Source organism: Pungitius pungitius, chromosome 4 (assembly GCF_949316345.1).
Source record: "Pungitius pungitius chromosome 4, fPunPun2.1, whole genome shotgun sequence".
In the NCBI taxonomy this organism is placed as follows: domain Eukaryota; kingdom Metazoa; phylum Chordata; class Actinopteri; order Perciformes; family Gasterosteidae; genus Pungitius; species Pungitius pungitius.
In genome coordinates, this window is record NC_084903.1 from 10,766,996 (window position 1) to 10,792,370 (window position 25,375).

A 25,375-nucleotide genomic window follows, 5' to 3' on the forward strand; every position below is an offset into this window, starting at 1 on the left:
TAAGCAGTTAAGAATATCAGAATGTAAGAGTAAGACTTGTAATCAACCATAAATCTATCTTGAACCTGTGGACTGTAAATAAAATAGTAAGTAGGTTTAAATTACTGTGTTACATCTGACTTGTATCTTAAAAATGACTGCGTCAGACCATTGTGTAATATTTAAACTTATCAAAAGGGTTGAATGTTCAAAATAGACTATATTAATTGAACATAAAGCAGTGTGGAATATTTTGTAAATTAACAAAATACAATGTTCTTGGACAACTTATTATAATATTAGTTATATCATTTGTAGATCAGGATCTGGGTTTTGCAGTGTGTGACGTCACCGAATTTACCGGAACCATTGAAGCAAGTAGTTTCACAACGGAAGAGTAATGCTGCTGCACCGTCCTCCACCAAAAGACCTACCGGCTTACGTTTAAGGTGAAAAAAAACCTAAAAGCTTTCGGGCTATTTAGATGTTTTAATATAACGTTATCTTTGCTGCAGAAAGGATAGTTGTCCTGCCAGTATCGGGCTTGTCTTCAATCTGCCGCTGTCAGTTACTAACGTTAAACGGGAAATAACGTCAACCGCTGCGCGTGAGCGCGCTATTTGTTTACACACAGCTACATTTTACTACAACTTTTGCATTTTTGTAGAAAGTGACTAAAACGTATTTTGCAAAGTGGTTTAAGAAATGTAAAAGCCGATCACGGAAAATGTTAAAACCACTTTTTTTTTATTATTACCAAGGAAAATAAATATGACAGAAATACATGTTCCTCTCTTAACTCACAGGTGTCGGATACAACATGCTGAAGACGGTGCTGTCTTGACGTTTTAACTTCCAAGGGTCCGATAATCTCAAACATGCTGTCAGGACGTGTTGCTGCTGCCTGCCACTCTCTGAAGTGGACATTAGCTCACAGCAAAGCCAATCTACACAGAACGTACAGCCCATCAAGGCCATGGCCATTGGGAGCTGTGGCTCAAAGGGGGGCTCATCGATGGACTACAGCGCCGTCATCGAGGATAAACCACACGCCGGTGTTTAACAAAGCGCCAGCATTTGGCGACAGGCTTGCAATCGTAGACGGCAGTGGCGGCCACAGCTACAAGCAGCTGTACAGCAGCAGCTTGCTTCTTGCCCATAGGATCAGCACCGCCCTCCAGTCTGACTTTGGAAGCCTGGAAGGAAAACGAATATCCTTCCTGTGTGCCAATGATGCTTCCTATACAGTGGCACAGTGGGCCACTTGGATGAGTGGTGGGACGGCAGTGCCCCTCTACCGAAATCACCCTGAATCGGAGCTGGAGTACATCATCTGCGACTCCCAGAGTTCACTGCTGGTGGCGGGGCATCCCTATGCCGAAACGCTTGAGCCACTGGCACAGAGGCTGGGGCTGCCTTGTCTTACGCTGCCCTCTACTTCTAACCTGGCCTCTCCAGAAGTGGCCGACCGCATAGAGAAGGAGACGAGTGTCATAGACTGGGCCGATCGACCAGCCATGATCATCTACACCAGTGGTACCACAGGGAGACCCAAGGGAGCTCTACATACACACAGCAGCCTCCACGCCATGGTAAATATTCTCTCCAAAACATATAGAGCCTAGACTCGTATTCAAAAACATCCTTTAGATTCATTCTTTTCCTAAATCCCACTTTTTCTTGAATCCAACATTGTGTGTTTTGGGGGCAGTTGTTCTTAACTTTTAAAATTAATTGCACACTTTTTCAGTAATTTCATTACTGTTATAATGGTAGGGGAAACACTGGAAATTAAAACACTACAAAGAATCTAATATTTAAATAACATTCATAATATTTTTTTGTACTGGTTAATATCACATGTATACAAGGGACTTTATCAAATTTATTTTTTCAGAATTATTATGAAGAATATAGTAACATACTATGTCCATACTCATCAGAATATTTGGGGGATCTAAATGCCTCTTTGCTGGTGAGCTCTGGTGCTTCAGCAAGCTCAGACATCACTTACACTCAGAAACCTATTTTTGCTAAATGTACGTTATCTTTCCCAGACTGTCCATGTTTGTCTGTATCTTTGATTTAAGAGTGACTATCCAGAGCTCAAACAATTGGAGACACATGTATGCATGTTTCTGAGTGCAAATGTTCAGACATCCCTGCGCCTGCATTTGAGTGCCTAATTGGCATAATTAGGAATAATCCCTAATTTATGCCATTAGAGATCTCCTGATGATTTTCCTGGATATTTTAAATTGAAATTGACCTGGATGTCCAATATTGTAGGTAATGTAATTCATTGAAATAACGCAGAGCCTCACTTGTCTCTGTTTGGACCAGAGTTTATGTTAATGTATAGGAAGACTTTTAGCAAACAAAATATGTCCCATGTTTTGGATGAAGGGTCTAAGGATACAAGGTGCGTTAATAGAAGATATTAGACATTCATATCCTTCATTCCTGAGGTAATTAGGGCTCAATTTCTGCAAGACAAAGTCAAACCTTGTATAACAACACTTTAAAAGTTGTTTATTGCTTATAACCAACTGGCACAAATATGACAAATCAAACACCTTAACAATCAAAAAGGAACTGTCTAGTCTGCTGTTTTTCTATTCCTGCTAACCGCTAAACACATTAAATGATGAGACAACAAACTGAGATACTCCTATTTCAGAGGAGCTTCAATTATATAATTTTAAAACATGAATGATAAACGTCAGAGGTTTTGTTTTCTTTCAATACAGTTTGCACTTTAGGCAGGAAGGAATAAATTGTTGGAGAGATGTAGCAATTCTCCACTGTCACATTCCCCCATTAGGGGAGCAATGGTAAAATAAAAATATTGAAAGCGAGGACAAATTGACAATTGACAAATAAATCTAATTGTATTAACAAATACTACTACATTCTAAAAGTGAAAATGTGAAAGACAACAATACAAAACTACTTGATAGGTCACGCTACTATCTCCGGAATACATGGATCGAACATAAAAAACACCACATGAACACACGCACAGCTTGAACGCTGCCACGTTGTGCCTCAACAGTAGTCTCAGTGGAATAATAATACATTTGGATTGTAATGATCTGGAATTATTATTATGCTCTCCAACTGCAACTAAATTCACTTTTCACAGCGGTTGTCAGAAGTCATTCTTGCAGCAGCAGGAAATTACTTATGAATGTTTGAATGCAGCAGTTTAGTAGGAAAATAGGTACAAAAACGACTTAACTGCACCACAAAAGCAAGACAAATTACATTTAATTTAGCTGACCCTTTTATCCAAAGCCACTTACAATAAGTGCATTCAACCAAGAGGCTACAGACCCAGAACAACGAGAATCAAAAAGTACAATTTCTTCAAGAACAGCCAAACTACTAAGTTCCAAAAGTAAGTGCCATCTTAAGTGCTACTAAAGTGCTACCTAGTCAAGGTTTAGTCTATAGAGGTGTGTTTTTAGTTTGTGTAGAAAAAAAAACGTATGCTGGTAGAATGTCTGCTGTCCCGATGTCATTGGCCAGCTCATTCAGCCATTTACCAGTACCAATGTTTTGAGACCACCGGTAACCAGTGGAGGTAGCGGAGGGTCAGAGTAGCGTGCGTGAATTTTGGCCAATAGACCAGTCGAGCTGCTGCGTTATGAATGAGCTGCAGAGGTCGGATGGCACCAGCAGGTAGAGCTGCCAGGAGGGAGTTACAATGTTCGGGTGAGATGACCATAGCTTTTACCGGGAACCTGTGTGAGAAGGAGACAAATTCTTCAGATGTTGTGCAGCATGTATCTCCCGGGACATGTGGTCACGGTGATGTTGGCAGTGAGGGTGAGTTGAGTGTCACTCTAAAGTTCTAAGCAGTCAGGGTTGGGGCTGAGAGTAACAGCTGGTGGGAGAGCTTTTTCTTGGGAGGAAAAGTAGTTCAGTCTTGTCAGGGTTAATTTTGAGGTGGCCATCCACTGGGAGAGAGAGAAAAAAAAAAACTATGGTTGGAAAAGCCATGTGAGTGGAGTCAACAGAGAGATGAGCAGGGGAGCCAGGACGGGGCCTTGGGAGACCACTGTGGTAAGAGGACAAGGTTCAAACACAGATTCTCTCTAAGTTAGAGGGGCCTGAGACACACAGTTTCTGAAGGGAGGAAATAAGGATCTGGTGGTTCACTGTGTCAAATGCAGCAGAAAGCTCTAGAAGAAAGAGGCTGCTTTTAGCGCCGTGGGGTTGCTCGGAGACTGGAAGGAGGGCAGTCTCTGTTGAGCGGCCTGCCTTAAAGCCAGGCTAGTGAGGGTCAAGAAGGCTATAATGGTGGGGATGGGAGGAGAGTGGATTTAAGGTAGCTCGCCCCAGAGTTTTGGAGAGTAAGGGAAGAAGAGAGAAAGGTCTGTAGTTGTTTACTTCAGACAGGGTGAGGGTGGGTTTCTTCTGCAAATGATTGAGGTCGCTGAACTCCCTCCCTCTCTTTTCTTTCCTCCCCTGCTTCCCCCCTCACCCTCAGGTCCAGTGTCTGGTTTCAGAGTGGGCGTGGTCCAGGGATGACGTCATCCTCCACACCTTGCCGCTCCACCATGTGCATGGCGTGGTTAACAAGCTGCTGTGCCCGCTCTGGGTGGGCGCCACCTGCGTCATGCTGCCTGAATTCCAGCCGCAGAAGGTCTCAACTTAAACCCGCCACCCTCTTTCTTGTTCTTACTCTTTCTCACCGATTCACCTTTTCATTAACACCGCTGACTTTTTGAGGGGCTCGGGAGGTGACTGAGAGCATTTACAGCGAGGCATAGAAATATTTCATACATTATGTAGAAGTTCTGTGTGCTCCTGAGGTTAAAAAGACATTCAGCTTTTTCTCGATCATGGTTTCCCTTTCCTCTTTTCTTCTTCCTCTTTCTCTCCTCCCTTGATCTCCTATCTCTCCTGCTCCTCCTCCCTCTCTGACTGTCAAACTAAGTGTTTGTGGCTCAGTGATGAATTGCCTTGTGTGGCTTTGTATCTGACCAATGCCGACTCACGGCAGGGGCTTAAGCAGCAGATCAATCGATGAGCTGACATTGAAGGATGATGCTGCTTGTTTGGCCCTGAGAAGGGAGGGGAAGATGGGGTACCAAGAGTGTGTGTGCGTGTGCGTGTGTGTGTGTGTGTCTTTAAAACATACGGCTCATGTTTGTTAATGTGTGTGTGTGTTTTTGATTGCACGGCAGGTTCTGCGGCAGTGAAGGTAGATGGAAAAGAAAGGTCTTTAAATGAAATATATCATGTGTATTGCTCCGCTGTTATATCAGTATTCAGCTGTTATCCCTGACCTTGTGTACTAAATCACAAAACCCCACCTCTCACCGTAAGAAAAAAGGCTTTATTCTCCTCCTCCTGAAGTAACCGTACATTGATGAAGTGATCGATAGGCTGTCTCTCGTATCCCTGGAGGGTAGCCCAGGCAGCAGAGGCCGCCATTGATTTTTTTTTCCGATTTTGCCTGGAGATAGTGCCAAACATTTTCAGTGTGGGAATTGTGATCCAATAAAACATACAGCATGTCTATTTCAAGTGTGCGGCTGCGGACTGACGGGAGCAGATAATCTCACAGTGGTCAGATTGTCTTTTGTTTATTTCAATCCCTACTGACTAATTCATCAAAACAACGGTTATATTTGATCAACCATGACTAAAACAACCATTAACAGACATTGACAAGATTCTCTTTTTTTAAGGGAGGGATAAAGCATCAATTCATTGTGTCCTACCAGATGAAGGTATTTTATTTACGGATGGGTGAGGTGCTACTTATGAACTCAAACCTGACGGTTCTTATCATTTGAAGATTTGCTAAAGAAAACATCACACATTACTTTTTTTGGGAATCCCCTCACTTCTCCCACCATGCAAACAGCAGCATAACGTTGAATTATTCCAGTGAAATAGCTTTACAATACTAGATTCATACAAATCCCAACAACCCCCCGACTGATTCTATAGCACCAACATGAAGAAGTGAATTTTTGGTGCTGACATTGCCGTACCCTGTCAGAATCAATTGTAATCACCTACTCTTTATCATTTACATTAGTTCAACATTTCAATTTGTCCAGCTCTTTGGTTCAAATGTTAGATGTTATGTATCAAATGCATGCAAGCTGATGGCATCAGCTACAGCCCTTTTTTCTGTTGAGTGCTAATTAGCAGGTGTAAGTATGCTAATAAGTTAAACTAAACTGTTGAACATGATGCACATTGAGCCTGTGAAAATATCAGCATGTTAGCAATCACACATTTAGTTCAAAGCATAATGTTGTTGACCCAAAAATGTGATTGTTTAATGGATCAGTTGATGTAAAATACATTTCTTGTGTGAAATGAGCCAAACTGTAGCTGATCAAAGGAAACTCCGGATCCAATGATATAGAATTTAATAACATCTTACCAAGAGTCAATGCCAACTTTTGATATCTGACCGTTTTCGACACTCAGTGCTGCAGACTGTTGGACGTTCATCATCCAGTCCATCTCAGGTAGAATTAACAATTGTTTTGGAGTCCCATGCTGAGCCTCGAGTAGACCATACAGTTGTTTAGGATGCAGGCCGTCTGCTCGCATCACATCCTGTCCCCTGGGTGGAGTTCAACTCTTTGATGGACATAAATTGCCTTCCTCTCCCCTCCAGACTGGACTTGGTGGAAGCGCTCCACTGCACTTGATAGACACTACGCAGAGGAGTCGGGGCTCGCTTAATAATCCGTCTCTGCACAAAGTTCTATTCTGTATGTGGACAGGTGACCTGTGAACGCCTTTCCATTTTTATATCTACTTGTAATCATATTTGATATATAATGATTTATATAAATAAATATATGTGTCTTCTCAGCTCAATTTCCGTCTTTCGGTTATGTTTGTTTATTAGGTGCAGAGGAGGTGAGAGAAGTTACATAGATAATTGATCAGGGGAGTCTTCAGTAAGTTGACTCAGAAGAGGAGAGGAAGGAAGAGTTTAGAAATTGCCGGCATATTAAGAAGGATATGGTGCTACTGGAGGTGAGATTGATGAAGGGAGAGACTGCATCTCTCTGTCAGCGAGTATGTGTCGAGGTGTATCAGAGAGAGCAGAGGCAGCGAAGCAGGAAATTACGAAATGGAGAGAGAAGCTAAGTGAATGTGAGATAGGAAGCAAAGTGTGGAGGAAAGAAAGACAGATGAAGGGAAGCTGTGGGGTCAGAGATGATGGTGGGGAATGAAAAAGAAGCACTTGGGGACTGGAGGTAGAATGAGAGAAAAAGAAGCAAGGGATAAGTAGACGGAGAAGGGAGGGGAAGGGGAGACAGACAGGGGAGGAGCGTTTGCCTCCCAGGGGGGAGAAGCTGTCGTTCACCTCTGCTTAATTCATGATGTCGTCCCATTGTGTGTGTGTGTGTGTGTGTGTGGTAAAATAGCTTTGTCCTTGAATAAGTGAGTTTATTTGATATTTATACAAGCATGACAGTAGTTCACAATGTATGCTCATGCACATTGAAGCCTGTGTGTTTAAAGCGTACGAGGGGCTCCTCCAGTTACTGTCAACAATCACATTGGTCCAAAGCAGCTGTACAGAGAACCGTCCCCACGGCGGTCCGCTGTTTTTCTCCTTCTGACCTTTACAAATCTACAAATCATTTTTCTTGTCTTTTCTTTAGCATCGCGTTGACAGGTTCAATAATAGACCCCTGTCCGGACCTTTCTCTGCTATTTACATCAAATAAAAGAATAAAGCGGCACTTTCGCACTCGCCTATCAAATGAGTCTGGATGCAATCATTCAGTTTGCATGGCCCCATCCGCTAGATATGTTATATATTTCCTTTTCACCTTTCCTTATCTTCCCCTGCCTCTTCACTCATATGTTGTACTTCTCTGTGTGTCCCAGGTGTGGGAGATGCTGTTGAACTCCAAAGAGCCCGTGGTTAACGTGTTCATGGCCGTGCCAACCATCTACTCTAAGCTGATCCAGTACTACGATCAGCACTTCACTCAGCCTCACGTCAAGGACTTTGTCAAAGCAGTCTGCAAAGAGAGGATCAGGTACCGGCCGTTCAGCGGCAGGCAGCTTACTCGTTGGTTGATGTATATCCGGATGCATGTTTGTATCTTGTTGTGACAACACAACTAATAATTTGTTCAATGGATATAGAAAAAATGCAAAAATCTTAATGCACCCTTCTCTCTCTCTCTTTCTAGGCTGATGGTTTCGGGCTCTGCTGCTCTCCCTCTTCCCACTCTGCAGCGCTGGGAGGAGATTACAGGACACACGCTGCTGGAGCGTTACGGCATGACCGAGATCGGCATGGCCCTCTCCAATCCTCTGAAGGGCCCACGCGTCCCAGGTAGATTAGTTCACCCACCAACCAAAAAAATGTTTTCCTTACTGCCTGCGTTTACAAATGAGATGCAATGGCAACTGATTTAATTCAGCTAACTTTCATGGATTATTCTGCACTTTTAACCGGGGAAACCAAGCTGTTGTTGTGACCACGCACTTTCCTTTCTGTTTATCACGTACCTCTCAAACGTTTCTGCTTCTATTTCAAATCCCTCGCCAGTCTCATTCAGCACTTCGGGCTTCACGTGTCGTGTTTTGATCGTTGGCAGTTTTCTCTGCTGTGATGTCAGGTAAAACCCCACGATCCCAACGACACCTCCCTCACACGTGCAAAAACAAAGGCAATGTCTGGAAATGAGGTCAGACCGATGGTGGTTGCTTTCTTCTCCTGTCTAGTCCTGCCCTCCTCTCTCTCCCCCCCCCCCCAACATCTTCTTACCGTCCCTCTCCCCAGACAACTCTTCCTCTTGCAGGTAACGCTAATTAGCGTGCCGGTGGATTGGGTAATCCTGCATCCGCTGTTTTGTTTGGGAATTGTGTTGTTTATTTGTCAGGTAATGTTAGGCATAAACTGATCAGCCTTTGTTTGATTCCTCTCTGGTGATTATTAAGAGTGTCTGTGGTTCTATTGATGTTTCCACTTCACTCTGCGCATGTGGGCATAGGTGCGAGTGTATGCCGGCACCAGCCTGTGCCTGTTTGCGTCAGTGTGTTCTCGTCTTGTTTTTATGTAGGTTAAAATGGATCAATAGCAACCTCTGGAAATCCTCTCAGAAGAGCAGAGGAGTGGAGTCAACCCAGTGGAGTGCGCACACACACGCACGCACACACACACTTGCTTTCTTTACTTTTATATTCCGCGCTCTACCCACTGAATAGCTCTTATTTTGCATTTAATGACAGCAATTGTATTCATATTTTTCTTCCCCATTTAGGGCATCTGAATGGCCCGATTTCATTGTGCAGCCAACCGTTTTTGGAGCATTATAGATGAACAGCAGTGAGGCTTTCTAGGTCATGTAGCCCTTGTCGACTATATGTAGTTTAGTTCATCTGTGTTCTTTTCATCTCATGACTTTCTTTCTCAGCTACCCCTCTCCTCTTTTTGATAGTTGTCTTAAAGCTTTTCCGCTTTTTTTTAAGGGGTTAGGGTTAGGACATGGACAACATGGATAACATAACATGTGTTGTTTACCCCCTGATGTCATCAAGCCAAAGCTCTACGTCTTTATTTAAGAATAACTGTCGGACAATCTGATCTGGACCTTTTTGTCGTTTCCTTCTCCACTCCACATAGACCTTTTGCCGTAGAGCATGTCGCATGTAGTATATACTGCCTGTACTCTTCAAAGTAGCGCTCCATCTTGTTGAATCATTGAGACCCGAATGCCCCTGATGTGAGATGAAAAAGAATGATGTTGGAGGAGGATGTAGACGGGAGGAGAGATTCCTTGAAAGAAACCCTTAAATTGTTTTTGGCCACGCCATTGAGGGAGACAAGGGTGGTTTTGTCATTTTGTAGATGGAAGCGTTTTGGCTGAAGTACTCGAGCGAGATTACTCTGTGTACTGCTCTTCAGCCGCTCAGAAGAAAAGGGGACACGAAGCTCTGAGATGAGAGTTTTTTCCTTATTTACCCAGCCTCACTTCTGTTCGTTAGTTTTTAAGTTTTGTCCATGATTCTCATGGCTAATGACCTTAGCTCGAGAACATAGAGAACTCTAGCATTATTTTGAACTGCTTAATAACTCACATTCCAATTAAAATGTCTCCATTTTCTTAAGAATTAAAAGTTCATTGCTATTTTAAAAGATGCACTTATTATATTATCATTATAGCTGTGGAGTTAAATGCTGTTTAATTAACAATTATAAAGTTTACCACAATAATCTATGACACAATAAATCAGCCAACAAATGTGATTGTGAAAATGTGATTTGGGACAGGCATGGGCCTGGTGGGGGGGGGGGAGGGGGGGGTATGGCGGCAAATCAAGGTTCATGCGCGCACGTAAGTTAAACATCCACAAGCAAAAGGTGGCCTCGAGAGCAAAAGTCATCTCTCCTCGCGCTCGAAGGTGTTTTCTGCGAGCTCGATGTTGTTCTTTTTGACAGTGAGCGGGCTCAATTGGTTACAAACCCCGTCTTTGGATTGGCTGAAGTTATGCATTCACAGAACTATAGAAGCCCATTTCCGCGCCAGAACGGATGTTTAATTTACGTGCGTGCATGAACCTTATTTGCACTCTCGAATTTTGACAGTGAATTGCCGCCATGGGGGGGGTCTTCCTTTTAAATCTATTGGAATGTCCAACCAGCAGTTCTCATGAAAATAAGATATCAGAGCCACCTTTATGTCTAAAACAACCTTGTTGTCACAGAATAAAGCAGTTAATTTTAACTTGGCTGCTTGTCTAACCTTCTGACACAAGCTTGTTTGTCATCCTGCTTCTAAGCGGCCCCCTTGCTTCTAAGAGTTCAGTTGTTTTTTCCTGCCGGACTGAGAGCGAGTGATGGTGTTTGATAGACAGTGCCAATCAGGACTGGAGTGGATACAATCAATACGAAGTGAGGGAATCACTCTTTAATCAGGACCTGACCTGCTCTTTATTGGGCGAGCAGTGGTCTGTGAAATGACATAATAGCCTCAAGGCAGGCCTGCACACACACACACACACACACACACACACAGAGCCCACTAAGAGCACTAAGTTCTTCCTTGTGCATCCCCACTGCACTCTTTGCTATAATTGCTTTACTGCTGAGTTCACACACACACACACACACACACAAAATAATGGCTGCAGGTGGTGTCAGTACATGTGGGGATTTTCAATTTGTAAAAAGATTTTTCACACACTGTTTAATCATAGTTTCCCTTAAACATTACTGCAGCTCACAGTTCTGAATAGTTTTGCCACTCAGTCCCTACTATATTTCATAATTTGTCAGCTCAATTATAACATTTTATGCGGCTGTGGTGCAATAACAGGCATTGTGAAGCACTCAGCGGAAGTCTGCACTGAAGGGCGGAATTCTACTTCACAGTCAGAAACCGCATGAGACATTGGAGAATTGGCCTTGTGTGTGTTGAGTTATATCGCGCGTTATGGGTTGACTTAATGCTACAGACGATTTCTGAAAAGACCTAATACTTCACGTCAAAATCTCACTGTGTGTCCTGAGTCTGGTATCCGCCTCAGAAATCCCCATTGAAGTCACCTGACTTGTAGTGACTGGGAGAGGTGGCTTTCAGTTTGGTGTCTTACAAGCATTTAGTGACCATTTATGACCTGCATCACACTCTGTGCTCATCACTCGATCTGGAAATGTGACACAAAAGTGTTCCGTAACCATCCCTTTATACTCATGGGTTTCTTTGTGTATGATTTTTGCGTCTTCCTTTGACAGGAGCCGTAGGGTTGCCCCTTCCCAGTGTTGAAGTCCGGATTGTGATGAATAACACAACAATTGTTGAGGGAAATCACCGCGAGACTAAGGTAAGAAATTAACGATTTCCAAGCCGTTTTATCGGCAGACGGTGAATAAAAAAACAAGACGGCATGTGAACCAGTGTGAGTGATTTAGAATTTCAAACCTTGCACTTCACCATAAAAGCTGGCTTACTTATGTCCAATGTAAAGTCGTCGGCATGCTTTCATAACTGCATGCTGGTCAGCATTTATTGCCCCGCTGGCTACCGCATCAGGTGGACAGTGCACTCAAACCTCTTGGTCTCTCCCTTTGTCTCGCAGGTACATCAAGGTCTGGAAGGGAAAAACGGGGAGCTCCTAGTTCGAGGTCCGTCTGTCTTCAAGGAGTACTGGAACAAACCTCAGGAAACCACAGAGTCTTTCACTGATGACGGCTGGTTCAAAACAGGTAGCAAGCTCTTCCTCTTCCTTTCTCTCTACTCACCCGCCTCAACGCCGTGCATGGCTTCACACTCGTTCCCTTGGAGGGAGTGAGGCCTGCCAGCAATTTCATCAACATGGGTCGTGCTGTCAGAGGGATTCACACGAGGAGGAAATATGTCAAAAGGCTTCTTCATCTTTGGTACAGGCTGCACTTTTAGGGAGCCTGATTTTAAACACTTAGAAACCAGGAAGCCAGTCTAGTAGGCACACACACACACACTCACACTCAGGAACTGAACTGTGCGTGCAAGTGTGTGCGTGCAAGGATTTTTGGGGGGACTATGAGAGAGTGATAAATGGATTGTGTGTGTTTTTGGTGCTACAGGGCAATTTTTCCTCCTAAGTGGTTGTGACTGCTCTGGGTCTTGAGAAACCAAGTATTGCCCCCCTCCCACATCCCCCCTCTCTCCTTTAATGTGTGAATGGCAGTACACAGGGAAGCTGTCATCTTTCTCTCCCTGCAGCCCAGAAATTCTCTCTCTGCCCCCACCCCTCCTCTCCCCCCCCCCCCCCCCCCAAAAAGGAGCTCTGCTTCACTGCAAAGCCACAGGGAGACAGGCGTTAGTTTTGCACAGGGGGAGGCTCTGGGACACAGAAGGGGAGGCAGAAGCGGTTGGAGCTTTCGATTGTTGTGTAGACAACAGGAAATACAAGGCCAGAAGCCCAAGAGTTAGGAAAGAGCTAGAACCATGTCGGGGGCTGAGTTGGAGAGAGTCAACTACAAAGGACAGCATTGAAGGGCCCAGAGAGAGTGGACGGAGTGGTGGTGGAGGAGGACGAGGTGTTGGGGTTGAATAGAGGCAAGCAAGGAAGGAGCGAGTGATGGAGAGCGATGCTGGGTGAGGCAGTGGGAGAGCAGGGCACTGTGTGTTTAATTGGCTTTGCAGGCTGGAAGGACAGAGATCCAGAGCACAGCACGCTGCTGTCACACTCCATTACAGCCACAGGCCACATAATGAGAGCCACGCAATCAGCTCCCCACAGACCAGTCCCCCCACACACACACAAACTCACAAACACCTGCATGGTCTACTCAATAGTAAAGTATCATTAAACTCTCGCACACGCATCAATGTGAAATCGCAGGAGGTTTTTTTGGCGTACAGGGTACCAAAAGTGAACGTTTTCCTCGACAATGCACTTTTAATTTTATTTTAAATTTAATTTTACTTTTTTAATGGTTTTAATTGAAGCACAAGCCAGAACTCGTTGGTATTTCTAGTAAGTAAGCACAGCGTTAACATTGGTTTCTATTGAATTTTCCTTTCGTCCAACATCGAGCATAATGTTTCTAGAAAACTGAATTTACACTCCGTCTCAAACCTGCACCCCAAATGGTATGTTTTCCTAAGTCTTGGTCATCTTTTGTCACTGTGAGCTGTGAGCGCGGTGCCAACATGGTGGGGAGTTTTCTGGTGATTATAATTACTGTATGGAATGTCTACCGGATGAGCAAAGTTATAGTTCAACAGAAGTAATGTTGGCAGGTATGTTATTTGTAGGTTTAATATGAATTATTAGAGATTGTTTAAAAAATACATTTCCAGACCTTTATTGCATCTTCACTCTTCAGCGAGACCAGTTTCTCTTCAACTGGAGAGTAAATTCCTTTTGAGGAAAGCTACCGTCTGCTAATCGCTGCTCACTGATCTGATCATTTTGTCTTTCTTTGAAGCTTGAGTGGATGCTTCATGTAAATCATTAATTGTTTTCTTTATTCTATCTATCATCCACATTTGCATATCAGCAAAGTAAAATACTTTCAATGTATTATGTCCTTGGCATTTGCACTAAAATGCCGGTTGATGGAAATGCACATAAAATAAAATTCTTCCCACTTATCCAAAGCTGGATTAAATGCACCATTTCAGGCTACTAGCTTCACAGCCTGTTTGGCCAGACAGCAGAAATGCATTTAGCTGCAAAACCAAAATGGTTTAAAATCCATTGCAGTTGTTTGTGACGTGGGGATGACACAAAGTGGAAGATTCTGAGAAGTAAATACAGTATAGAGGGGGAGAGTGACAGGCCAATGCAAACAGGAGACAAAGGGAGAGAGGATAAAGGGGAGCATCAGAAGTGAAGAAGAGCGTGAGTGCTTCGATCGATGAGTTCTCAGCTGGCCTGAGGTGTCTTCTCCGGTGCCAGCGGGGGCAGCTTGAGTGGCAGCTCTATAGGCTAGCTGTCACCTTCTCGTGAGCGCGCTCTCTTTCCACTCATCTTCCCCAACGTTGATCCCCTCTGCCCCTCTTTGAGCGCTCTTTTTGTGGCCGCCTGTCTGCTGTCCGGAGCGGCAGACAGCGAGGGCTTTTGTTGTTTGGAGTTGATGTACACGTTGGAAAAACTTCAAGTTGGGAGCAACAGAGGTGAGGAAAGAGCATGAGATGAACTGATATCGGCGTTGTAGACCTTCCAACAAAGAGATACCCGGTACCCGGAATGAATTATGATGTACTGAAATTAACCATAAATATATGTATGAATGCATAAATGAATGACTTGTGGGAAGAGAAGTAAGCGAAGGCATTAGCAATTTAGCGGAATGTGTGTGTGTGTGTGTGTGTGTGTTAACCCTGCTTTGTCTGGTCTTTAATTATTCATTTGATTGTGATTAACTTTGCGAGACTCATGCTCAGAGTCAAAAAACGACATGGTTGAAAGGCATTTTTTGAGGTCCTTGTACCTCAGGTTCATACTCGTATTTCCTTGTTGCTGCACAACCTACTTGTGTGAGCCAACAGGATCCTTTAACAATCACAATTGGCAATAATTGTGGTAAAATGTTATTCTGTTCTGTTGCAACTAAAGCCATTAACGCACTGTGTGTAGCTGCATCTCAGTCTGACCCTTTTAATGTGTGTGCGCGTGCATGTGTGTGTGTGTGCGTGCTGAGAGAGATGTAACCCCGGCTGCAAAGGTGAGCTTGGGGGTAAATTCTCCGAGGACGGGCGGGCGGACAAACAGAAGTGCGGCTCGTATCCCGCGGAGCCACCACCGGTCATTTGTGCTTTGTCGCTGAAAGGCTCCGAGCTGCGCTCTCCTCTCCCCCCCCGCCTCCGTCCCAATATCATATTTAACCTCCAGTCACACTGTGTCCTCCTCGCGCCAATGTCAGCGCTCCTGTGGGATCCACCAACGCCCCACGCAGACGGGACTAATTTCAAAGCAGCCTCCCCAGGAACATCTCGAGCCCAGGTGTGTGCACGCGGTGGTCCGGGGTTCATCGCAGGTGCATGTAGTGAAACACCGCTTCATTGTGCCACGCAGTGAGCCGCTGGCCTCATAGGAGGGTTTGGTGAGCTGGTGAAGAAGCTGCCACTTTGATCTCTGTACATTTTCTTGCAAAAAACAAAAACAGTACAATTTTTGTAGGCGGTGAAACTAGTATTTACCCTTTGCAAAGGCAAAACTAATATGATATTTAATATGTGGTTCACTAACAAATGCAGGACTGATTTCTGTGTAAACCGCTGTGTGTCGGTTGACTATGAGATTGGTGTGATTTAGGGCAGAGAAGGACGGCAGTTAAGTAGGGCTTGATGAACATGCCACATCTCAGACAGACATCAATCCTCAAGTTCAACTTGTTATCTGCTGCTGGAGAGGCACCCGAGCAAGGAATACAATCAGCCACACGAATACAAAAGCAATTCAAGCCCCTTTAATGGCGTTATATTGAACAAATTAGATCAGTCATCCAAGTGCAAAGTGCTTTCTTGTACAATATTAATTACAAAAAAAGGAGCTGTGACAAAAGTTAAGGATGATAAATAACGTCAGAGCTGAGATTTCACTGCTTGACTGTCTGTTATTTATCCTAATTAACTCCTCCATCTCGGCATCAGGGCTTTAATGTGGAACATTAATATTCATATATGTTAAGTGTTTACAGTCACTCTGAGAAGCGGCACATCTCGCATCGAGACCTCTCACAGACCTCTCCACTGTGACGATGGAGGACACTCGCCGTGCGAGCGTTCGGGTCTTTTCAAGCGCGGCGACTCCACTCGTACCTTCAGAAGCCTCTCCTCGCCGGGCTCGCTTTGATACTCCAACGCTCCCAGTGCAGAGACATGGATAAACACGCAGGAGGAGTCGCATCTCTGCAGGAGAAAGAAAACTAATATTTGAATTCAATGTTTAGTTTGCCAGCCGGGACCATTTCTGTAATGTATGAATGAATATAACCACCAATCGTTTAACAAGATGATTTACTTTGCAACACTATAGCATGTTAAATTAACTAATAAATGAAGTACAACATCAGTGCTGAGCTTAATTAATGCTCAACAAAGCAGCGCACTGTGATACCACTCTTTCATGACAACTCTAGTATGTGTTTCTTTATTTGTGTGTGTGTGTGTGTGTGTGTGTAATCTGGAAAATTGGTTTTAATTTGATCACATTTTGTCTGCAATTCAAAGACATGCCAGCCGACCTCCAGGGTCACACAAACTTCTACTGCATGATGGCGAGAATAAGATCAGACTGAAATCACACGCAGCCCCAAACACGTTAACCACACTTTATTTATTTCAGTCACATTCACGGGCTACTGCTTGAAGGTCTTAATACGTGGCTTCTGTCACTTCAACAAACAAAAAAACATTTAAAAAAAAATGTTTTTGTACAATTCCAGTTCTCCTTCCCCGACACCTCCAGCAGCGACGCTGGTGGCGCACAGGCTGAAGTGTTTTTGTAACGTTGACCTTTGTCATATGTCACACGCTGCCCTTTTCTCACACGCACTCTTTGTCTGTGCAAAGGAACGTGTCCGGACTACGTGTGCGTCTGGTTCTTAAACAGTCGACCAAGACCATCACAACACATTTTTGCCGGGGCACATATTCGCACTCATTTAGAAATCAATTAATGACAGCATTGATTGTATGAGCAAGGCCTGGAGAATAATCCATACATCTATTTCTGAATAGTTTCAAATCATAGTTCACATTGTCTGAGGCAACAGAAATGGTTCCGTGCTGCTTCCCTGCAGCTCGGCTCATGAGGGGCTGCTGCTTGATGGGCAAAGAGCCCACGGCCTCTCATAACATGAAACGTAATAGCAAATACACAATGAGAATGAGATTGAATTCTTTGGTACTTACAAATTGGTTATATATTACTTTTCAGGTACAGTAAAATCTTGTATTTCTCCGTTGTGCAGGCAAGGCATGTTTTATGATGCATTTTGCTCTTACATCTTTAGTTACCTTTACAACCAGCTCCCCCCCCCCCCCCCCCCCCCCCCAACTACAGACCATTCATATGTATCCTGTTTACTCTACTTTATTTAATGTAATAGCTTTGGTGTCTCATTGAAATTGTGCAGAAGGACACCGCTGTCGACTTCTTTGAGTAACCCGAGAGGTGTCAGCAAGACCGAAGGCCAATCACTAGAGTTCTGCTAAGATGTTAAAATGTCGCGCTCCAACAGACTTCTCTCTGAAGGCAATTTCGTGTTAGTCTGAAAAATTGCTGTGGCTAGAATTTTAAACACTGTTCATAACACACTTCTGTGCACAATGTTCCTCCTGTTTAGAAAATAATCATTAATGACTTTAAATTATTTGTATCGAGCCTGTTAATATAATTTTCATCTTCTCTGGAAAAAAAGCACAATGGAAATTTTCTCTGCCCTCCATCCTTCAGCTAGCAACTGTTTTTTTATTTCTGTTTTTTTTCCCCACACTGTGCCTCCACCTTCTTTAATGCCTCAGAATGAAATGAAAGCCCAGTGCAATTAGGCTTCTTATCGTTTTAATTAAGAAAGCCATTCGGCCCTATCTGCCTCTTACGCCATAACACATAATGGCAGAGAGGCTCTGATGCCTGAAGTAGTGTGTGTGTGTGTGTGTGTGTGTATGTACTGTGTGTACACATGTGAATTGTATGTGTACAAGCGTGTGTGGATGTATGTGTGTGTCCTAGTAACACAGTTCCCAACAATCTCTCTGCCGCCCTTCTTTCTTATCAGTCTGTGTTCTGCAATCACTTTTCCCACTTGTGCCTCTCTCCAAACATCCTGTTCTTCCCCTCGTTATTTCCTCCTCCTCAAAGAGACAAGGTCACGGAGTCCTGTAGAAGTACTTCAAACTCAATTCAAGTACGTCGTCTCAAGTGTTTTTTTCTCAACCCTTTTGTCAAACATTGCTTCAGTTACGCTGCTTCCTTCTTACACATTAATATTTGCAAGCAAATCAAGAGATTTATTAGTTTCAGATCAACGGTACACACAACAGGTTATCAATATTCATGTAAACTGCTATTTTCTCCCACAAATATCTAGCTGAGAGGGAGCTACATGGAACCAGTTTGGTAATACGGTTTATTTTAAACTACTGTTAGTGATGTTAACACCCAGGCAAGTATCTCTGCTCCGTGCCTCTACTCTCCCTCCCGTTCCCTCTCCTCCCCTGTTACCCAGGCCCATCAGTGCGGAGCAGTGGTCTGTGAAGAAATTCCCAATATCTAAATTTACACACTGTATCAATCTTGTTTAATAGACTGGAAAGCTTATAGCTGCCGTTGAAAGCCGGCAGAGAGGGCAGCGGTGATAAATTGTCGGTGTGCAGGCGACAGCCGCCCGTGATATATAATGAAATATTTATGATTTATCCCAGCTAATAAACTGAAATGAAGTGCGTGATGTATGGGAACAGATGGGCCCTCTATTGATGCTGAAGCGAAGAGGCAAGAGGGGGAGGACGAGACAGCGAAGATAGGTGGAGAGGAGGAAACGCGAGGTGTGATGCTCCAGAGATGGTGAGCCGAGGAAAATGCAGGGCAAGGACGGCATCAAAACATCACTGACAAAAGGGTAGCTGTGTGGGTCTGGCTGACACTGAGAAAGTGGGTTAAAATGGACGGATACATACAGGGTCGCACTAGGGAATGTGAAATTAGATTAAATGATGAAGTAGAGGACAAGTGGAGGATGGCAGAAAACCAGAGACCACCAGCAAAAATTGATTCTTCCTCTAATATGCTTCATTGTGTTGATTTTAAGAGAGGGAGGGACAGTCCTTTCTGTTATTGACGTTTAAGGTGAACGTTTTCCTGCTCTAGTGTTGTGCAAACACACACATCTTAACCTGGGGGAGATGCTCTTAGCGGGGCTTCTGTACAGCCTATTATATTTTTAAACACAATGGTTAAGTGAGAAGATGTCACAACATTGTATTTTACCAGTTTGGACTGTGTACTTTATATTTTTCTATTAATTTCATCTCCTTGCACAATGTTCTTAATGTTGCTCAACGTCATTAACCTCTGTAAATCTCTTATATTTCAAATGATTGCATATTATATGTCTGAAGAGGGTCTGTAATCAGAACTCCAGCTACATCCCCTATGCCTGACCTTCGCTGTCCTGCCAGTCCAACCCTTCACTACAGTGTCCGCTGAACCTCCTCTCACACACACACACACACACACACAGATCTATTCCCTCCTTGGTCCCAGCTGTGGACGTACCACCTGTAATAATCCAAACGGACTCCTTCCTGTACCTGCTTTTCCTGTCTCTGTTCTTTTCCTCTGTCCATTTTTCTCCCCCTCTGTCTCTCTCCACTCATCCATACTGACCCATTTCCTCTGCTCGTCATCCCCAAGCCCAGCTGAGCCCCTCATCCCATGTACTGTACTCATCCTCCCCCACACCTGTCCCCCAGACACCTTGTATGGGTGTGTGTGTGTGTGTGTGTGTCTGAAGGATGATGTGGGGATCCTAAAAACACCCATCCATCCACTACAGTCTGACCCTCTCTGTCTCAAGCACACACACACATGTTTACATGCAGCATTTATTAAAACAAGTTTACTACACAAATGCAAACATGCTATTACGCTTGGATCAGCATTAATTGTAATCAATTACATTTGTTACTACCGTTTGAATTGTTTTCCTTTTGATTCATTTGTGCTGCCCCTGTCCTCCCTTGGTGGTGTCTTTTAGGAGATACCGCAGTCTACAAAGACGGTGTGTATTGGATCATGGGCCGCACCAGCGTTGACATCATCAAGAGTGGTGGCTATAAGATCAGTGCACTCGAGGTGGAGCGTCACCTACTGGCCCATCCGGACATCATAGGTATGAGTGCTGTGCAGCTTTAGGCTCGAGATAGATGTCGGTCCACACTTACACGCCTTTGACAGTTCCTCAAGACAGTTCTCTTGACCTGTTCCCTAAAATGAAAAGATGTATCTAGAAACAGGACGCGGACTCCTGCACTGTCCATCTGATGTGCGCGTTAACAACCGCTACAACATACACGTTTGAGCTTTTAACCCAAGTTATTATGCCCTCTTAAAATCCTGCTGAATGTTCGGTGGCTGTGTGATTTGTAACCTTGCAGATGTGGCCGTGATCGGGGCTCCGGATGCCACTTGGGGTCAAAAGGTCACTGCAGTGGTGCAGCTAAAGTATGGGCAGACTATGACCCTTCCAGAGCTGAAGACCTGGGCAAGGTACTGTGACTTTAAGCTACACAAACTGTCTTTATTAGTGGCTGTTGGTTAGCTCGCTGATTCAGTTTTACTCTTATTGTGTGTAAACTTATTCAGAACAAACAAACTGCATGGCAAAGTTTAATATACATTTATGTGTATTTTTATATATAATGAATAAACTAGTATCCTTTGTTTTAGGTTTTTCTTTATAGAAAAAGCATTGCAAAAAAAAAACCTTCCTCCATTTGAGGTAAAGAAAATGACTTGAATAACCAATCTACCAACATGAAATCAAAAAGCAAAAAGATTACCATGTGCCATTATCACAAAGGAGTGCTGACTTGCTGGTCCTGTCTTGGTTAAATCTTATTACGCTGATTTAAGAGGACGATTTCCACAGCTCTTTGTCAGTCTTGTGGTAAACAAATGAAGGCTCGTAATGCAGAGGCCCTGCAGTTCAGCACTCGCATGCCCAGCAACCGGCCAGTCGGCAGATCAATATGAAGGGGAAACGGGTCCGGAGAGGGACTAATGAGGGGAGCTGAAGGCAAGGGCCGACGATAAGAAAGAGGAAGACGCCGAGGAAGCAAACAAATGGTTGTTACGAGAGACTTTGCCTTACGTGCAAACAGACTTTCATTTCTGCCCTTTCTAAATGTCAGTAGAGTTTATTTTGTCTATCAGTCACAGTCGGTGGGGACAGGCACCGCTTCGCTTTAGAGTGACTGAAAGCACAAACGCTCATCTTTTTCCCTTTTCTTTACTCCCCAACTATATCATTGTTTGTGTGTCTGTCGGTCCCGACTGTGGGCCCCATATGGTGCAGGACGTTCTAGATCCTACTGCTGTGGCCGGCTGGTCCAGCATGGTGGCTTACTACTACTGCTTGTGACCCGGGTTAACACACGCACGCACACACACACACAGACAACCTCACACACAGTGTTTGCAGCCAGGGGGGCAGCCAGCAGACAGGCAGTGCCAGCACACAGCCCACTGCTGAGGCCAGGGAGCAGGGGGGGGGGGGGAGAGGGAGATAAAATGAGACATAAACAAGTAGATGGATGCTCACTCTTCAGTGCCCTGGCTTCAACTGTCAGTCTGAATCTATATCACACCCTCTGCACCCCACACCGCTTTGGACACACACACACAAGCAAGCACACACAGAGACGTGTGTGTATGCAAGTATACTCGCTCACATTTAATTCACAGAGTCCTCTGCTGAAAGGAGTGTTTGATGGCAGCAGTGTGAGTCATTTTGATCACTTTCACTACAAGCATGCATGCAGGAACACACACACACACACACACACACACAGTCAGGCATAATCAAACAAAAAAACAAACTAGGTTAGAAGATAATAGAAAAGCTCCAGGCTTCAAGACTTGACGTAACAACCCTGCACTCGGTAGCGGGGGAAAAAAAACACTTTTAATTATCACAGTCTTCTGTTTTTCTTTTTTATTATTTCATCTCGCAGTGATTAAATTGTTTTGTATGAGAAGGGAATCATCTGTGTCTGGAAGGCGAATTGGGGATGTTAAGGAGGAGAGCTGCAGAGTGTATGAAGGACATTTCTTTTCTTATCTCCACCACTCTGCCACAGGGCTAGCCTTTGTTTTGCAATTGTTTTCTGTTTTTCTTTGTTGTTGCACTTGTGTGCGTGTGCATACACCGATCCCTGTGTGCACACTGATCAGTGTTGTTGTCTTTGTGAGAGCTCGTCTGTGTTTATCTCTCTTTCTCCAGTGAACAATCTTTAGCGTATTAACATCAGTGTTTATTGCAGGGAGCACATGGCACCCTACACCATCCCCACAGGCCTGGTGCTGGTGGAGAAGATGCCAAGGAATCAGATGGGCAAGGTCAACAAGAAGGACCTGCTGCGCCACTTGTTCCCATGACTGGCAACTTCAGATCTACGCCTCGTCCCAGCTCGATCAAATACAGGGGAAACGCAGTAATGGAAAAAAAATGATGTTATGTTGAGCATTGTTTAGCGCTTATTGCATAATTTAGTTCTGGAAATCATCCCTTTGACATGTGATTTTTTGAGACAATATGAGCGAGAACTCTGCCGAGAGGACACAAAATGTGATCCCAACTAATCAAAATCATCTGAAATGGCCTCAAAATTAAATGTTGGTGGTTCAAATTTAAAACCAATGTGGATGTGACAGACATATCGTCATAAGATGATGTACGTCATGTACTGTTAATTGTTATGCAACTTAAATTGACCCATTTTTGTAGGGTTTGTAATTGTAATAATGTCGCACAGTGCTGCATGAATCAAAGTAGGTTGAGCACACTAGAGACATGACAAAAGTTGAAATAAATCATGGAAATGGTTATGCAGTCTTTATGGACACTACAAAGGAAATAGATGGTAGTAAGACCGTTCTTGGAAAGCAAAATAATAAGTATAAGAGGGAAAAAAAAATGTTTTCTTTAGTTTGACTTGATTTCCTGTGTACTAACCACCTTATCCATGTTAGATACTAATATGACAACGATCTAAGTACTAATAATTAGTATGATGCATTTGCCCTCTGCTATCTTTCTACAAGGCATCATGCTTAAACATTGAAAGAACTATAGTACTCTCCTAAAGGAGGAATAAGTAGCTCTCAACGGGACTCAGAGATGTCTCGTTCTTATTTAAATATTCCACACACAAGAACGGTAGCATTTTGGATTTCAAACATTCACATGGAAATTTAAAATGCGCTTTTGTGTAAGGGACATTATAAGTGTAGTGTAAAACACTTGATATACCTCACCACACAATGTGGCCCACACCTCAATGACTTTTCTTGACATATAGATTAGACTAATGGATCAGATTGTACGCCGATATCCATTTCAGTTGGAGCGATGTGTCTTTTCTATCAACTAGATGTTCAACTGTTCTGAAGAAAAATACTAAAACACAGTGCTATTGGTGAAGAACTTCTATTGGCTTATTCTGATGTCACTGGTGGAAGTGGTTTGAAGCGAGAATACTAATGAACACATTTTGTCACCAGAATTGAGAAGCATGCTCAATCGAAATGAACTCTGAAATGTGATCAGTGAGAAAACACTGTTGATCTGAGTATTATACACACACACTGGGGAACTTAAAATAACAACTTTTTGCTGAAAAGTAGACCAATTAAAAAAAGAACTAGTGTTATTTTTGTTTGTTACTTTTTCAAGAACTACCGTGGAGTCGCACTTGTTTTTGCTGTGCTTTTTTGTTTGTGTGTGTGTGTGTGTGTGTGTGTGCACGTGGTCCCACAGGTGTGATGAGAGCCCAGAGGTGGATTTCTCTAGCAAGGCACAACACCACAGCTGGATGCCCTGCACTGCATCTGACTTACCCTCTCGCTCTTCTCACCTCTCATCGCCATTTCTCCAACACTTCACCTCTTCTGTCTTCATCACAAGCCAAAACAGATTGCAGCAGCACCACGACCAACTTGACTGTGAAGACGTCTCTTTGAATGAGCCCTGGCACGCCGCCAGAGGGGGCAGAGCGTGTGCGAGGAGATAAGAAAAGCCACAGAGGAGCAAACGCACGCAGCAGAACCCTGAGAGAAATTGAAGCCTTAACCAAAGCGAGCTTTAAGAAAGTTGATAGAAGAGAGATGGACGACAGAAGTAAAGATGTTGAAGAAAGTCGGCGTAGGGTTTTAAGCGAGGTGACACCCAAAGGACTTGCAGATGAAGCCTGAAAGCGCCAAAATACGGTTGAGATAAACAGTCGTGATGACCGGCCAGAGAGCCGGAGATGGAGAGAAACACAAGTGTAACCTCCAGACGATACGACCCGTTCTCACACACACACACACACACACACACCCACACGTGTCCGCCCACAGTCACCAGAGACCTGATTAAGAGAGCACAGCTATCGATCTGTGGGCTGGCAGGCTACGATGGATGAGCAGGCAGAGCTGCAAGAGCACCAGAGGACGGCTTCAGTGGCCCCGAACCCCCCCCCCCCCGCCTGCCGCCCCACCCAACCACCCACGCAAGACCCGGGAGCTGGCCGGGGGCCACTGGGCGGGAGGCTGCAGCCAGCAGCACAAGGTCAACAACCGAAGAGCGCAGAGCTGTTGTGCGGTAATAGGTACACACTCTACTGTAAGTGTGTGTGTTTGGGGGTGAGGGGGTGGCACTGAGGACGGGTTCCAGTGCCTCTCTGGTGCACAACGGGGGGGGAGGGGAGGGGGAGCTGGTGGATATTCCCTGGACTCGAGCCTGATGGAGTACTCGTGCCCTTGAACTACATCCGCCTCTCTCTCTCACACACACACACACACATTGAAACAGTCCCGTCCTGTGTTTGCTGGAGCATGGTGAGGGAGGTTGTCTGCAGATGGCTGCTTATTGGGCCCAAGGGTCCTGAAGGCTGCGTTATGGGGGATACCGGTGAGGTTGTTTATGTCTTTGAGACACTTGGAGCGATTGGGTTCATGTAGAAGGGTTGACAGTAGTAGGCGATGTAAGGACATGAACGAGAGGGGAGACTTTACGTTGGTTTTGGTGGGTTTTTGTCTTTGTCACAGGTTTTACTTTGGTTGTCAGTCTGCCTGCAAGATAATATTTGACTCTTCTAGATTGGTGTAGCTTCGTTTTCCAACGGTGGTCAGATCAGGTTACAACAGGAGCCAGCTGGCATCACCAGCTAACAACAGATTG

General features: G+C 44.2%; 1 protein-coding gene across 1 annotated transcript; it reads left to right on the forward strand.

Moving 5' to 3' along the window:
• The first annotated feature begins 320 nt into the window (after positions 1 to 320).
• Positions 321 to 24,654, forward strand: acsf3 (acyl-CoA synthetase family member 3). The gene is made up of 10 exons (XM_037452429.2): positions 321 to 428; positions 786 to 1,571; positions 4,475 to 4,630; positions 7,864 to 8,018; positions 8,175 to 8,320; positions 11,726 to 11,814; positions 12,070 to 12,196; positions 20,189 to 20,323; positions 20,589 to 20,700; positions 22,476 to 24,654. The coding sequence occupies exons 2-10, from the start codon at positions 858 to 860 to the stop codon at positions 22,588 to 22,590; spliced, it is 1,749 nt and encodes a 582-aa protein (XP_037308326.2). The 5' UTR covers positions 321 to 428; positions 786 to 857; the 3' UTR covers positions 22,591 to 24,654.
• The last annotated feature ends 721 nt before the right edge of the window (positions 24,655 to 25,375 follow it).

Coding starts and splice junctions, on each gene's coding strand:
- acsf3 (XM_037452429.2), top strand. CDS start 858: ATGCTGTCAGGACGTGTTGCTGCTGCCTGCCACTCTCTGAAGTGGACA. Junction 8,321..11,725: donor GAAGGGCCCACGCGTCCCAG/GTAGATTAGTTC, acceptor TTCCTTTGACAG/GAGCCGTAGGGTTGCCCCTT. Junction 12,197..20,188: donor TGACGGCTGGTTCAAAACAG/GTAGCAAGCTCT, acceptor GGTGTCTTTTAG/GAGATACCGCAGTCTACAAA.